Source organism: Vipera ursinii (genome assembly GCF_947247035.1).
Source record: "Vipera ursinii genome assembly, chromosome: 5".
Taxonomy (NCBI): domain Eukaryota; kingdom Metazoa; phylum Chordata; class Lepidosauria; order Squamata; family Viperidae; genus Vipera; species Vipera ursinii.
The window spans coordinates 51337655-51353763 of NC_139518.1; the positions used below are offsets into that span (position 1 = coordinate 51337655).

General features: G+C 51.8%; 2 protein-coding genes across 6 annotated transcripts in view; one reads left to right on the plus strand and one right to left on the minus strand.

The window, feature by feature from the left end:
- MXI1 (MAX interactor 1, dimerization protein) overlaps positions 1-16109 on the plus strand; it is a 74187-nt gene that overhangs the window by 36824 nt on the left and 21254 nt on the right. The gene's annotated exons all lie outside the window — the stretch shown is intronic.
- SMNDC1 (survival motor neuron domain containing 1) overlaps positions 1-16109 on the minus strand; it is a 55100-nt gene that overhangs the window by 1166 nt on the left and 37825 nt on the right. Inside the window, exons 6-8 of one of the 3 annotated variants that reach the window (XR_014492670.1) lie at positions 6688-6831; positions 6127-6250; positions 4806-4966 (exon numbers count right to left, since the gene is read on the minus strand). Coding sequence is in view for 1 of the 3 variants with exons in the window: in XM_083363826.1 (XP_083219952.1) it covers positions 6793-6831 (39 nt within the window). In the remaining 2 variants the exon portion in view is untranslated. Of the gene's footprint in view, positions 1-4805; positions 4967-6126; positions 6251-6441; positions 6832-16109 lie in introns of those variants that run through there. The other 2 variants (XR_014492671.1, XM_083363826.1) reach the window with 2 other exon arrangements.

Genomic DNA, 16109 nt, shown 5'->3' on the forward strand with positions numbered 1-16109 from the left:
CAAGGGCAACCACATATAGTTAGCATTGCAAAATGCCAGGTTTACATAAGGCAGTAAACCACAAGGTGGTTTAAAACAGTTTGTTTAGCGTGTTATGCAAACCTCTGGTTATTCTGTTAGCCATTGGCATTGTGACTTACCGGTAATAATATACAAGCCTATTCCTTAGATTTCAGCAAGGCATTTGATAAAGTAGACCACAATCTACTCCTTGGTAAGCTAAAAAAAGGTGAAATAGATAACATCACCACCAGATAGATCTGTAGCTGGCTGGCAAACCATACTCAGTGAGTAGTCCTCAATGGCACCACATTGAGAGAAGTAAACAGTGGGGTACCACAAGGTTCCGTCTTAGGCCTAGTACTCTTCAATATCTTCATAAATGACTTAGATGAGGGAATTGAAGGGGAACTCATCAAATTTGCAGATGACACCAAACTGACAGGAGTAGCCAACACCCCAGAAGACAAATTCAGGATCCAAAAAGATCTTGACAAATTTGAACAATGGGCCCTATCCCATTCAATGTGGAGAAAAGCAAAATTTTACATTTATGCAGGAAAAATCAAAAGTACAAGTACAGATTGGGCGAGACTTGGCTCCAAAACAGTAACTACGAGAGGGACCTTGAAGTCCTAGTGGACGATCACTTGACTATGAGCCAGCAGTATACAGCAGCAACTAAAAAAGCTAATATAATTCTGGGTTGTATAAACAGAGGCATAGAATCAAGATCACACAAAGTATTAGTACCGCTTTGTAAAACCCTAGTAAGACCACACCTGGAATACTGCAGCCAAGTTTGGTCACCATATCACAAAAAAGATGTTGAGAGTTTGGAAAAAAATCAGAGAAGAGCAACCAAGATGATCAAAGGCCTGGAGACTAAAACATACGAAGAATGGCTGCAGGACTTGGGTCTTGTTAGTCTAAAGAAAAGAAGAAATAGGGGAGATATGATAGCAGTATTCCAGTATTTGAGGGGCTGCCACAGAGAAGAGGGTGTCATGTTATTTTTCAAAGCACCAGAGGGCAGGATGAGAAACAATGGTTGGAAACTGATCAAAGAGAGAAGCAACCTGGAATTAAGGAGAAACTTCCTGACAGTGAGGACAATTAACCAGTGGAACAGCTTGCCTCCAGAAATCGTGGGTGCTCCATCACTGGAGATTTTTAAGAAGAGACTAGACAGTCACTTGTCTGGGATGGGATAGGTTCTCCTGCTTGAGCAGAGGGCTGGACAAGTAGACCTCCAAGGTCTCTACCAGCTCTGCTCTGTTCTATTCGATTTGATTCGATATTTGTAAAAGTGAATTGCTGGGAAACAATTTCATAGAATCAAAACCTAACAAAATAATCCTACTCCAAAGAAGTTTTTGTGAAAACTGCTGGCTGCATTCTGGCTAAATGATGAGAAAGTCCAAAACACTCTTTCTTGTGAAATGATTGCAGACATGCAGCCCTTCCCAAGGCAAACAACTTTGTTCCCTTAAAGCAGATCTAAAGAACAATTTGTCCCTTAGGATATTCTGTGTCACAAGACCCTTTTAGGAATTGTACAGCAGATCTGTTCCCTCGTTGACCCATTCTTAACTTTTGTTAGCTGAATCGTGATATCGGTTTGCATAAATAACCATATCAGTTGAAACTAAACTTAAAAAGTGTGATTTTGATGGGTTATGTCCCTTCCCCCATTCTTCTGAGGAAGAAGCCTTAAAGTTGGGGGGGGGGGAGGGAAGAGAGATAAAGTTTGAGCCAAAAATAGACATCTATAAAAGAACATGTTGATGGAAATTTATTTACAAATTCAGTGGATTTTTAAAATCTTCATTTATAGGCTGTGTTGTATTAAAAAAAAAACTCTCCCTGTAGTTCAACTAGACATTTTTAAGTAAGATTTTTTAATTTTATATCTTTTTAAAGAAAAAGAATACTTTGTTAATAGCAGCGGTACTGCAGTATCCAAAAATGTGTTTCCAAACTTTAGAACTCCATATATTAGATAGGCAAAGAATTCACAAAATATTGCTATATGCTGTACATCTATATGAAAAGAAGTTATTTTGTCACATACAGCTTTTATCACCATTGCAGTGGAACACTGGAAAGCCTTTTCCTATATAAAATAGTAGCTACCAAAGGATAATTTGGTCTTTTTATAAGACAAGGCTATATTAGTTATTGCCATCCATTAAGTCAGTTTGCATAATCCACATTGCAGTAACCCACAAAAGAGACCAGTCACTTCACAGAAATATACTTGAGATACATGCAGCTTTAGTAAGTGAGTCAAGCTATATTGTATAGGTAAGCCTATGTATATACACCATCAGCATACAATGCACTAAAGTGGAAATGTCTTGCTATCTCAGCCAGCTGTCTGAAGCTGTGTATCCTATGTGGGACATATTTTTGTGTACACATATCTGTTTTCTAACACTTTTGCAGACCCCATTAATCTGGTTTTGCTCACTACACTGTGCACCAAGATATATATTTTTTAAATTGGTCTTCCTAATTCTTGAGTGGTCTTTCCTTCCTTGCTTTGGCATAAAGTTGCAAAAAAGAGCTAAACAGTAAGCACCAATTATCTCCCAGGGCTATTATTGACCTTGCTGTGTGTGAATTTAGATCATGTTGACATTCAAGCCAGTTTGGTGTGGTGGTTAAGGTGCCAGGCTAGAACCCAGGAGACCATTAGTTCTAGTTCTGCTTTAGGCACAAAGCCAGCTGGATGACCTTGGGCCAGTCACCTTTTCTCAGCCCTAGGAAGCAGGCAGTGGCAAACTACTTCCAGAAAACCTTGCCAAGAAAACTGCAGGGACTTGTCCAGACAGTTGCCAGGAGTTAACATTGATTCAAAGGGACCACATTTCTGAAAGAATGCAAAAAAAACCATAAAAAATTGGCAGATGCCCCAGCTCTTTCACTTTGCACAGCTCAGTTTGCAGTACCCATGACATTCTACAGCAAGAAAATGCAGGCTCTAGCCATCCCCAGCAGTTCTCTGCCTTTCCATTTCTGGTTTTTATTACTTAGCAAAATCTTGGATTTTTGTCCTTTTTCTGCTAGAGAGCAGATTGCCCAATAGGAAACAGCATTAAAGCAGCCGCTGCCAGTGAAAGGATGGTTGTGGGGGAGGGGGAAGAAGAATGCAGTTGTCTTTTGGGTTAGAAAAGCAAACCTTAGTCAAGTCATATGATGGCTTCACAAGATACTGTGAAAGGTAGCCCCCAGATATGTTTTTGCAATCTCTGTAAATATGCAGATTTTAAGCAGATGATGTTATTCATATAGTCTCAAAATATTATCTTGAATTGGCTTGGCTGCTTATAGCAGCTGTAAGTTCTTTTAAAAGTGCTTCCCTACCCTATGTTTTTGTGTGTATGTGAAATTTGTAATGCTGTTTTTTGAAAATGTTTTTGTATGGGGACAGGAAGGGAGTAGATTTTGTTATGCAATGGATATACAAGATTTTCTTTCTCTTTTTTCTCTCCATATAAATAAAATGCATTGCTTCTAGTTTAAGGATTGATTGGAACAGAAAAGGTTGAGTTGCCCCCCCCCAGGATGTTCCCCCCACTTTCTTTTTTAAGGGTAAGGACTTTCTGCAATATTCAACCACAACCACATAGTATTATTGTGAACATTATATTTATGCTTGACAAATCAATGGCATTGCAAGTTCTATGTGGTTGGTCTAGATTCTATAGAGAATGTTTAGGAGAATTCAGAATCAGGTTGAATATGTGGCTTTTATTTTATTTTTATTTTATTTTTTATATTTAGAACTTTGCAATAAATACTGGGATTAATATACTGCCTTGAAATTTTGTATTGACTGGTATATGTGCAACTGATCCCTAATTTAAGTCTCTTGTTTTTAAATGTACAGTGCTTAGGTTAGGCTGCATATAGGTATTTTTAAATTAATAGGTTTTGTATAATAGATTAGCCAATAGAAAAAACAAAGCTTGTAAACTTACTTGGAATTTTCTCTGAATTTTAAAACAAGAAGCTAGTTGATTTAAAACCTTACTTCTCCATCTCTCTCTCTTTTGATTCACTAATAATAATTATCAAATGCATATAAAAAGACAGGATAAAAGCCTAATAATAATAATTACAAAATACAAAGACCCACAAATAGAAATAGTATGATTGTGGCAAAAGAAAGCAAAGGTAGTACAATAGTAATAGGCATCTTGGGTGCATTCTCCAAACAACTAGAACATTATCAGCATTGACAAATTCACCACCAGTCAATTGCAAAAGCCAGTTTTATTTGGAAAAGTTTAATATCCTGTGGCAATAAGTGCAACATCATCAAGTATCCACATCTGCCTATCCCAGATCAATGGGAAGGACACGACAGGTAGGCAAAAATGCCAATCCAATATGAAAGTCTGGCTGACTATGCGGTGAACCATAATATACATCCTGCAGATACCTTTAGCACCATCAAACAACATCTGCCTATCTCAGGTTCTTGGGAAGGACTCACTAGGTGAATTAAAATGCCAAATCCTATCTAAAAATCTGGCTAACTATGCGATGAACCATAATAATAATGGCAAAACAAGAAGTGGAATGCCAAATACCTCATGCTGAAATTATTACACTTCTGCAAAAAAAAGTTTTGCCACTTTTCAGCAGAATGCATATGAAGTTCTGATAAAAGACATCAGGGGTTAAATACTTTACATCAGTTACCGCTTTGGATTAATTTTTTGAAATCTCTAATTTTTTATGTTTCCAATATATGAAATTATTTACACGTGTAATTTGCATCCATGCAAGATTACCTTAATTGTTCCTTAGATAGTGAGTGGTCTGGCACATTGTATGGATCTGGATTCATATATATGTAGCAAGTTTTAAATGTCAGGTCTGCTTAGTTTCTATTCCAAACTCAGACCAGTTCAATTAAATAAAAAATATATATTGGCCTTTTGCAGCAAAAGTTCTGAAAAATATTACAGCATTATTGGGGAAAGATACTGTGATATGAGATACAATTCTTAAAACTACAACTACCAGATAAAACACTATGGAAATAGTTTCACGCAACAAAAACTAAATGCAACATTCATAATGTGACATTTGCCTTATGATATAAGGATACTTTTTTAATCACTTGTGTGGGGAACTGTAATAATGTAACCATCATTGTAAAGGCAGGAGAAGTACCTGACATTTTTTCATCAACAGCAGTCACCAGTAGGAATTTAGGGGGCCATAAATTGAGAGAAAAGAGGGAAATGATTCATGTTTTGGTTGGTTCTTGTAAATTACAGCTGCTTATGAACTGCTTTAATAAACAAACATTTAGACAGACAGTCCTAATGTAGAAATTGGCTGTAATTTGTATCCAGTAACATTTTGTTTTAAATACTTTGAGAGGAATCACTGAATTGTCCCTTTTATTTTATTTTGGATCTATATGAGATGTACACAATATTAATAAACCATTGGTTTGGGCAGAATTTCTGTTATCAGTATGCCTCGAAGAAGAAACTGCATCTTGCTGTAGGTACACAAGCTACAGTAGGAGACTGAAGCAATGCAGTAAGTGTTCATAAAAATAGGCTTTCTCCCAGAGCATTATATAATCAGAGGGAGTGATGTCACTTGTAACTGTGGAGAGAGTATCTCTGAAATTGCAGGTTTCTGCAGACGGGCAACTGCTTGCCAAATGTGAGGAGGAGGCTTCTCTGAATTTGTGATAAACTGCAGTGTGGAGTATAATGCTTTAAAGGAAGGAGATAACACAGACTGGCAGAGAGAACAATGCCTTTTCAACACACAAGCACACACAGGACCTCTTTGTACAAGGCGAATTTAAAAAGGGCACCCATGTTAATCTAACTGAGGGTTTCACTGACAGTAGGTTTTCTTCAACCTTCCAGTCAAAATGAATCTCACAAAGTTATTTGTTTTGTAGAATTAACAAAATCAAATAGCTAGTTTTCCTTCGTATATAGTTATCCTGTTACGCTGTCTTATCTCCTCCATGTCAAATGGATCTTCTAGTTAAGTTAAATCTTTCTTCTTATGCAAGATTTGTGTGGCTTCTTAGAAATATCCTACATGGAAACGTAGAAATTATGAATTCTAGACACTTACACTTTACATTTGGAGTTGAATTTGACCCATGATGCAGAAGTCATATCATTTCTTATCTTATCAGAACACAGTTTAATCATTGTTGAGGGATGTGAAGTGCTTCCTCTTGAAAGGGCAGTCTGGCCTGTTCATTTGAAGGAAATTCTGATCAGTGTGATCAGAGGATCAGTGACAAACAGATCATTGGAGAAAATGAGAACCCTGTTGCTTTTTGTTAAGATCTTTAGGAAAAGAGAGGAAGTAAGTTTACTTTTTCTTCTCATAGCAGGTCACTAGGAAGAAGATGGCCTAGTTACTTCACCTTTCCTCTCAACAAACAGAGAAGCTTAGGGGGAGATCATAGAATTATAGAAATAGAAGGGAACTCGGAGGCCATCTAATCCAACCTGTTCAGTATATGATCTACTAAAGCATTTTAAACAGGTTGATTGTTCAGATAAAATGGAGGAGGGCCCTTTGTAAGATATCTTGAGCTTCTGAAAAAGGCTAGAATATAAACAAAATAAAAACAATATATAATTATTGGAGTAACTCAGGCTTATCAAGTTTAAAATATCTTACCCAAGTTCCAAAATGAAATTTAGATCCTTTCCCAAGAATCCTCTTGGCACGTGGAATACTTGATGGGGAGGTTGAACATGGTAGCAAACTGGTTGAACTGGAGTATTATTTGTAGCCACCGTGGAAACTGGAGCTGAGGTTTTTCTGAAAAATAGGAAGACATTTCGGGGCACCAGTGATCTTTTGTTTTTTATTTCACATTTCTGAACTACCCATCTCCCTTGAAGAGGGACTCTGCTTCCTTGAAAAACAGTTGCCTCCATTTGTAAAGGTTTCCATGTTAACAAGCTCTACCAAGTGATGATCCGATGGTGTTTTGATTGAAAGGATTATTGTATTTCTTTTCTTATACCTCAATGGATTATCAGAAGATTGTAAAGATACTAGGGATTTATTTTGGGTTGAATAGGCCATTGTAAGAAATGGTAGGCCCCAAATTTGCACATTATCCAGTTAGAAGGAATCTACCCAACTATTGTTCAGACTTTGGAAAAGAGAATACAAGTACAGTAGACACAATCGGCAAAGAAAGACAGAATACCGTATATACTTGAGTATAAGCCGACTCGAGTATAAGCCGAGACCCCCAATTTCACCCCCAAAAACTGGAAAAAGTTATTGACTCGAGTATAAGCCGATCCGCCGTTCTGCAAGCCTCTGCCGCCAGCAGAGGCTCGATCCGCCATTTTGCAAGCCTGAATACACAGGAATACCCTGTGTAGCCGCGGCTCGTCGGCAGGTCTCCGTTCCTCCTGCCGACCTTTGGGGAGGTTTGGGCGCCTCCCCAAACCTCCCCAAACCTCGGCAGGTCTCCGTTCCTCCTGCCGACCTTTGGGGAGGTTTGGGCGCCTCCCCAAACCTCCCCAAACCTCGGCAGGTCTCCGTTCCTCCGCGCAGACCTGCCGACCTTTGGGGAGGTTTGGGCGCCTCCCCAAACGTCCCCAAACCTCGGCAGGTCTCCGTTCCTGTTTGGGGAGGTTTGGGCGCCTCCCCAAACCTCCCCAAACCTCTGCAGGTCTCCGTTCCTCCGCGCAGACCTGCCGACCTTTGGGGAGGTTTGGGCGCCTCCCCAAACCTCCCCAAACCTCGGCAGGTCTCCGTTCCTGTTTGGGGAGGTTTGGGCGCCTCCCCAAACCTCCCCAAACCTCGGCAGGTCTCCGTTCCTCCGCGCAGACCTGCCGACCTTTGGGGAGGTTTGGGCGCCTCCCCAAACGTCCCCAAACCTCGGCAGGTCTCCGTTCCTGTTTGGGGAGGTTTGGGCGCCTCCCCAAACGTCCCCAAACCTCGGCAGGTCTCCGTTCCTCCGCGCAGACCTGCCGACCTTTGGGGAGGTTTGGGCGCCTCCCCAAACGTCCCCAAACCTCGGCAGGTCTCCGTTCCTGTTTGGGGAGCTTTGGGCGCCTCCCCAAACCTCCCCAAACCTCGGCAGGTCTCCGTTCCTCCGCGCAGACCTGCCGACCTTTGGGGAGGTTTGGGCGCCTCCCCAAACCTCCCCAAACCTCGGCAGGTCTCCGTTCCTGTTTGGGGAGGTTTGGGCGCCTCCCCAAACGTCCCCAAACCTCGGCAGGTCTCCGTTCCTCCGCGCAGACCTGCCGACCTTTGGGGAGGTTTGGGCGCCTCCCCAAACCTCCCCAAACCTCGGCAGGTCTCCGTCCCTGTTTGGGGAGGTTTGGGCGCCTCCCCAAACGTCCCCAAACCTCGGCAGGTCTCCGTTCCTCCGCGCAGACCTGCCGACCTTTGGGGAGGTTTGGGCGCCTCCCCAAACGTCCCCAAACCTCGGCAGGTCTCCGTTCCTGTTTGGGGAGGTTTGGGCGCCTCCCCAAGCCTCCCCAAACCTCGGCAGGTCTCCGTTCCTCCGCGCAGACCTGCCGACCTTTGGGGAGGTTTGGGCGCCTCCCCAAACCTCCCCAAACCTCGGCAGGTCTCCGTTCCTGTTTGGGGAGGTTTGGGCGCCTCCCCAAACCTCCCCAAACCTCGGCAGGTCTCCGTTCCTCCGCGCAGACCTGCCGACCTTTGGGGAGGTTTGGGCGCCTCCCCAAACGTCCCCAAACCTCGGCAGGTCTCCGTTCCTGTTTGGGGAGGTTTGGGCGCCTCCCCAAACGTCCCCAAACCTCGGCAGGTCTCCGTTCCTCCGCGCAGACCTGCCGACCTTTGGGGAGGTTTGGGCGCCTCCCCAAACGTCCCCAAACCTTGGCAGGTCTCCGTTCCTGTTTGGGGAGGTTTGGGCGCCTCCCCAAACGTCCCCAAACCTCGGCAGGTCTCCGTTCCTCCGCGCAGACCTGCCGACCTTTGGGGAGGTTTGGGCGCCTCCCCAAACGTCCCCAAACCTCGGCAGGTCTCCGTTCCTGTTTGGGGAGGTTTGGGCGCCTCCCCAAACCTCCCCAAACCTCGGCAGGTCTCCGTTCCTCCGCGCAGACCTGCCGACGTTTGGGGAGGTTTGGGCGCCTCCCCAAACGTCCCCAAACCTCGGCAGGTCTCCGTTCCTCCGCGCAGACCTGCCGACCTTTGGGGAGGTTTGGGCGCCTCCCCAAACGTCCCCAAACCTCGGCAGGTCTCCATTCCTGTTTGGGGAGCTTTGGGCGCCTCCCCAAACCTCCCCAAACCTCGGCAGGTCTCCGTTCCTCCGCGCAGACCTGCCGACCTTTGGGGAGGTTTGGGCGCCTCCCCAAACCTCCCCAAACCTCGGCAGGTCTCCGTTCCTGTTTGGGGAGGTTTGGGCGCCTCCCCAAACCTCCCCAAACCTCGGCAGGTCTCCGTTCCTCCGCGCAGACCTGCCGACCTTTGGGGAGGTTTGGGCGCCTCCCCAAACGTCCCCAAACCTCGGCAGGTCTCCGTTCCTGTTTGGGGAGGTTTGGGCGCCTCCCCAAACGTCCCCAAACCTCGGCAGGTCTCCGTTCCTCCGCGCAGACCTGCCGACCTTTGGGGAGGTTTGGGCGCCTCCCCAAACGTCCCCAAACCTCGGCAGGTCTCCGTTCCTGTTTGGGGAGGTTTGGGCGCCTCCCCAAACCTCCCCAAACCTCGGCAGGTCTCCGTTCCTCCGCGCAGACCTGCCGAGGTTTGGGGAGGTTTGGGGAGGCGCCCAAACCTCCCCAAAGGTCGGCAGGAAGAACGGAGACCTGCCGAGGTTTGGGGAGGTTTGGGGAGGCGCCCAAACCTCCCCAAAGGTCGGCAGGAAGAACGGAGACCTGCCGAGGTTTGGGGAGGTTTGGGGAGGCGCCCAAACCTCCCCAAAGGTCGGCAGGTCTGCGCGGAGGAACGGAGACCTGCCGAGGTTTGGGGACGTTTGGGGAGGCGCCCAAACCTCCCCAAACAGGAACGGAGACCTGCCGAGGTTTGGGGACGTTTGGGGAGGCGCCCAAACCTCCCCAAAGGTCGGCAGGTCTGCGCGGAGGAACGGAGACCTGCCGAGGTTTGGGGACGTTTGGGGAGGCGCCCAAACCTCCCCAAAGGTCGGCAGGTCTGCGCGGAGGAACGGAGACCTGCCGAGGTTTGGGGAGGTTTGGGGAGGCGCCCAAACCTCCCCAAACAGGAACGGAGACCTGCCGAGGTTTGGGGACGTTTGGGGAGGCGCCCAAACCTCCCCAAACAGGAACGGAGACCTGCCGAGGTTTGGGGACGTTTGGGGAGGCGCCCAAACCTCCCCAAAGGTCGGCAGGTCTGCGCGGAGGAACGGAGACCTGCCGAGGTTTGGGGACGTTTGGGGAGGCGCCCAAACCTCCCCAAACAGGAACGGAGACCTGCCGAGGTTTGGGGACGTTTGGGGAGGCGCCCAAACCTCCCCAAAGGTCGGCAGGTCTGCGCGGAGGAACGGAGACCTGCCGAGGTTTGGGGAGGTTTGGGGAGGCGCCCAAACCTCCCCAAACAGGAACGGAGACCTGCCGAGGTTTGGGGAGGTTTGGGGAGGCGCCCAAACCTCCCCAAACGTCGGCAGGTCTGCGCGGAGGAACGGAGACCTGCCGAGGTTTGGGGAGGTTTGGGGAGGCGCCCAAACCTCCCCAAACAGGAACGGAGACCTGCCGAGGTTTGGGGACGTTTGGGGAGGCGCCCAAACCTCCCCAAAGGTCGGCAGGTCTGCACGGAGGAACGGAGACCTGGGGAGGTTTGGGGAGGCGCCCAAACCTCCCCAAACAGGAACGGAGACCTGCCGAGGTTTGGGGACGTTTGGGGAGGCGCCCAAACCTCCCCAAAGGTCGGCAGGTCTGCGCGGAGGAACGGAGACCTGCCGAGGTTTGGGGACGTTTGGGGAGGCGCCCAAACCTCCCCAAACAGGAACGGAGACCTGCCGAGGTTTGGGGATGTTTGGGGAGGCGCCCAAACCTCCCCAAAGGTCGGCAGGTCTGCGCGGAGGAACGGAGACCTGCCGAGGTTTGGGGACGTTTGGGGAGGCGCCCAAACCTCCCCAAAGGTCGGCAGGTCTGCGCGGAGGAACGGAGACCTGCCGAGGTTTGGGGAGGTTTGGGGAGGCGCCCAAACCTCCCCAAACAGGAACGGAGACCTGCCGAGGTTTGGGGAGGCGCCCAAACCTCCCCAAAGGTCGGCAGGTCTGCGCGGAGGAACGGAGACCTGCCGAGGTTTGGGGAGGTTTGGGGAGGCGCCCAAAGCTCCCCAAACAGGAACGGAGACCTGCCGAGGTTTGGGGACGTTTGGGGAGGCGCCCAAACCTCCCCAAAGGTCGGCAGGTCTGCACGGAGGAACGGAGACCTGCCGAGGTTTGGGGAGGTTTGGGGAGGCGCCCAAACCTCCCCAAACAGGAACGGAGACCTGCCGAGGTTTGGGGACGTTTGGGGAGGCGCCCAAACCTCCCCAAAGGTCGGCAGGTCTGCGCGGAGGAACGGAGACCTGCCGAGGTTTGGGGACGTTTGGGGAGGCGCCCAAACCTCCCCAAACAGGAACGGAGACCTGCCGAGGTTTGGGGACGTTTGGGGAGGCGCCCAAACCTCCCCAAAGGTCGGCAGGTCTGCGCGGAGGAACGGAGACCTGCCGAGGTTTGGGGACATTTGGGGAGGCGCCCAAACCTCCCCAAACAGGAACGGAGACCTGCCGAGGTTTGGGGACGTTTGGGGAGGCGCCCAAACCTCCCCAAAGGTCGGCAGGTCTGCGCGGAGGAACGGAGACCTGCCGAGGTTTGGGGACGTTTGGGGAGGCGCCCAAACCTCCCCAAACCTCGGCAGGTCTCCGTCCCTGTTTGGGGAGGTTTGGGCGCCTCCCCAAACGTCCCCAAACCTCGGCAGGTCTCCGTTCCTCCGCGCAGACCTGCCGACCTTTGGGGAGGTTTGGGCGCCTCCCCAAACGTCCCCAAACCTCGGCAGGTCTCCGTTCCTGTTTGGGGAGGTTTGGGCGCCTCCCCAAGCCTCCCCAAACCTCGGCAGGTCTCCGTTCCTCCGCGCAGACCTGCCGACCTTTGGGGAGGTTTGGGCGCCTCCCCAAACCTCCCCAAACCTCGGCAGGTCTCCGTTCCTGTTTGGGGAGGTTTGGGCGCCTCCCCAAACCTCCCCAAACCTCGGCAGGTCTCCGTTCCTCCGCGCAGACCTGCCGACCTTTGGGGAGGTTTGGGCGCCTCCCCAAACGTCCCCAAACCTCGGCAGGTCTCCGTTCCTGTTTGGGGAGGTTTGGGCGCCTCCCCAAACGTCCCCAAACCTCGGCAGGTCTCCGTTCCTCCGCGCAGACCTGCCGACCTTTGGGGAGGTTTGGGCGCCTCCCCAAACGTCCCCAAACCTCGGCAGGTCTCCGTTCCTGTTTGGGGAGGTTTGGGCGCCTCCCCAAACGTCCCCAAACCTCGGCAGGTCTCCGTTCCTCCGCGCAGACCTGCCGACCTTTGGGGAGGTTTGGGCGCCTCCCCAAACGTCCCCAAACCTCGGCAGGTCTCCGTTCCTGTATGGGGAGGTTTGGGCGCCTCCCCAAACCTCCCCAAACCTCGGCAGGTCTCCGTTCCTCCGCGCAGACCTGCCGACGTTTGGGGAGGTTTGGGCGCCTCCCCAAACGTCCCCAAACCTCGGCAGGTCTCCGTTCCTCCGCGCAGACCTACCGACCTTTGGGGAGGTTTGGGCGCCTCCCCAAACGTCCCCAAACCTCGGCAGGTCTCCGTTCCTGTTTGGGGAGGTTTGGGCGCCTCCCCAAACCTCCCCAAACCTCGGCAGGTCTCCGTTCCTCCGCGCAGACCTGCCGACCTTTGGGGAGGTTTGGGCGCCTCCCCAAACGTCCCCAAACCTCGGCAGGTCTCCGTTCCTGTTTGGGGAGGTTTGGGCGCCTCCCCAAACGTCCCCAAACCTCGGCAGGTCTCCGTTCCTCCGCGCAGACCTGCCGACCTTTGGGGAGGTTTGGGCGCCTCCCCAAACGTCCCCAAACCTCGGCAGGTCTCCGTTCCTGTTTGGGGAGGTTTGGGCGCCTCCCCAAACCTCCCCAAACCTCGGCAGGTCTCCGTTCCTCCGCGCAGACCTGCCGAGGTTTGGGGAGGTTTGGGGAGGCGCCCAAACCTCCCCAAAGGTCGGCAGGAAGAACGGAGACCTGCCGAGGTTTGGGGAGGTTTGGGGAGGCGCCCAAACCTCCCCAAAGGTCGGCAGGAAGAACGGAGACCTGCCGAGGTTTGGGGAGGTTTGGGGAGGCGCCCAAACCTCCCCAAAGGTCGGCAGGTCTGCGCGGAGGAACGGAGACCTGCCGAGGTTTGGGGACGTTTGGGGAGGCGCCCAAACCTCCCCAAACAGGAACGGAGACCTGCCGAGGTTTGGGGACGTTTGGGGAGGCGCCCAAACCTCCCCAAAGGTCGGCAGGTCTGCGCGGAGGAACGGAGACCTGCCGAGGTTTGGGGACGTTTGGGGAGGCGCCCAAACCTCCCCAAAGGTCGGCAGGTCTGCGCGGAGGAACGGAGACCTGCCGAGGTTTGGGGAGGTTTGGGGAGGCGCCCAAACCTCCCCAAACAGGAACGGAGACCTGCCGAGGTTTGGGGAGGTTTGGGGAGGCGCCCAAACCTCCCCAAACAGGAACGGAGACCTGCCGAGGTTTGGGGACGTTTGGGGAGGCGCCCAAACCTCCCCAAAGGTCGGCAGGTCTGCGCGGAGGAACGGAGACCTGCCGAGGTTTGGGGACGTTTGGGGAGGCGCCCAAACCTCCCCAAACAGGAACGGAGACCTGCCGAGGTTTGGGGACGTTTGGGGAGGCGCCCAAACCTCCCCAAAGGTCGGCAGGTCTGCGCGGAGGAACGGAGACCTGCCGAGGTTTGGGGAGGTTTGGGGAGGCGCCCAAACCTCCCCAAACAGGAACGGAGACCTGCCGAGGTTTGGGGAGGTTTGGGGAGGCGCCCAAACCTCCCCAAACGTCGGCAGGTCTGCGCGGAGGAACGGAGACCTGCCGAGGTTTGGGGAGGTTTGGGGAGGCGCCCAAACCTCCCCAAACAGGAACGGAGACCTGCCGAGGTTTGGGGACGTTTGGGGAGGCGCCCAAACCTCCCCAAAGGTCGGCAGGTCTGCACGGAGGAACGTAGACCTGCCGAGGTTTGGGGAGGTTTGGGGAGGCGCCCAAACCTCCCCAAACTGGAACGGAGACCTGCCGAGGTTTGGGGACGTTTGGGGAGGCGCCCAAACCTCCCCAAACAGGAACGGAGACCTGCCGAGGTTTGGGGACGTTTGGGGAGGCGCCCAAACCTCCCCAAAGGTCGGCAGGTCTGCGCGGAGGAACGGAGACCTGCCGAGGTTTGGGGACGTTTGGGGAGGCGCCCAAACCTCCCCAAACAGGAACGGAGACCTGCCGAGGTTTGGGGACGTTTGGGGAGGCGCCCAAACCTCCCCAAAGGTCGGCAGGTCTGCGCGGAGGAACGGAGACCTGCCGAGGTTTGGGGAGGTTTGGGGAGGCGCCCAAACCTCCCCAAACAGGAACGGAGACCTGCCGAGGTTTGGGGAGGTTTGGGGAGGCGCCCAAACCTCCCCAAACGTCGGCAGGTCTGCGCGGAGGAACGGAGACCTGCCGAGGTTTGGGGAGGTTTGGGGAGGCGCCCAAACCTCCCCAAACAGGAACGGAGACCTGCCGAGGTTTGGGGACGTTTGGGGAGGCGCCCAAACCTCCCCAAAGGTCGGCAGGTCTGCACGGAGGAACGGAGACCTGCCGAGGTTTGGGGAGGTTTGGGGAGGCGCCCAAACCTCCCCAAACAGGAACGGAGACCTGCCGAGGTTTGGGGACGTTTGGGGAGGCGCCCAAACCTCCCCAAAGGTCGGCAGGTCTGCGCGGAGGAACGGAGACCTGCTGAGGTTTGGGGACGTTTGGGGAGGCGCCCAAACCTCCCCAAACAGGAACGGAGACCTGCCGAGGTTTGGGGACGTTTGGGGAGGCGCCCAAACCTCCCCAAAGGTCGGCAGGTCTGCGCGGAGGAACGGAGACCTGCCGAGGTTTGGGGACGTTTGGGGAGGCGCCCAAACCTCCCCAAAGGTCGGCAGGTCTGCGCGGAGGAACGGAGACCTGCCGAGGTTTGGGGAGGTTTGGGGAGGCGCCCAAACCTCCCCAAACAGGAACGGAGACCTGCCGAGGTTTGGGGAGGCGCCCAAACCTCCCCAAAGGTCGGCAGGTCTGCGCGGAGGAACGGAGACCTGCCGAGGTTTGGGGAGGTTTGGGGAGGCGCCCAAAGCTCCCCAAACAGGAACGGAGACCTGCCGAGGTTTGGGGACGTTTGGGGAGGCGCCCAAACCTCCCCAAAGGTCGGCAGGTCTGCGCGGAGGAACGGAGACCTGCCGAGGTTTGGGGAGGTTTGGGGAGGCGCCCAAACCTCCCCAAACAGGAACGGAGACCTGCCGAGGTTTGGGGAGGTTTGGGGAGGCGCCCAAACCTCCCCAAACGTCGGCAGGTCTGCGCGGAGGAACGGAGACCTGCCGAGGTTTGGGGAGACGCCCAAACCTCCCCAAACGTCGGCAAGTCTCCGTTCCTCCGCGCCCTGCCTGCCTGCTTCTTTCCGCTGCGGAAAGAAGCAGGCAGGCAAGGGGCGGAGTTTGGGGAGGTGCGCGCGCACCTCCCCAAACCTCCCCAAACTTCGGCAGGTCTCGGACGGCGGTGGCTTGGGAGAGGTGCGGGCGATCCCGGAAGCACCAAAGCCTCGGCCGCGCACAAGTCCTCGGTAAGTTTTTTTTGTTGACTGGAGTATAAGCCGAAGTGGAATTTTTCAGCCCAAAAAGTGGGCTGAAAAATTCGGCTTATACTCAAGTATATACGGTATGTGCATGGTGGGGTTGATATCATCTTAGAAAAAGTTCACAAATCAAGCTAGTATGACAATATGCAAATGTTAATGGTACAATATTAGTAGCAATGGAACAGATCCCACCTGTGATAGGATCAATCAAGTATTTAATTTTCTAAAGGAGGTTTTGGAAAGATCTTAACACCAGTATTTTTAAGTACCAGGCAGTTGCACTGAGTAGTAATTTTGATAATGGGGGTAAAAT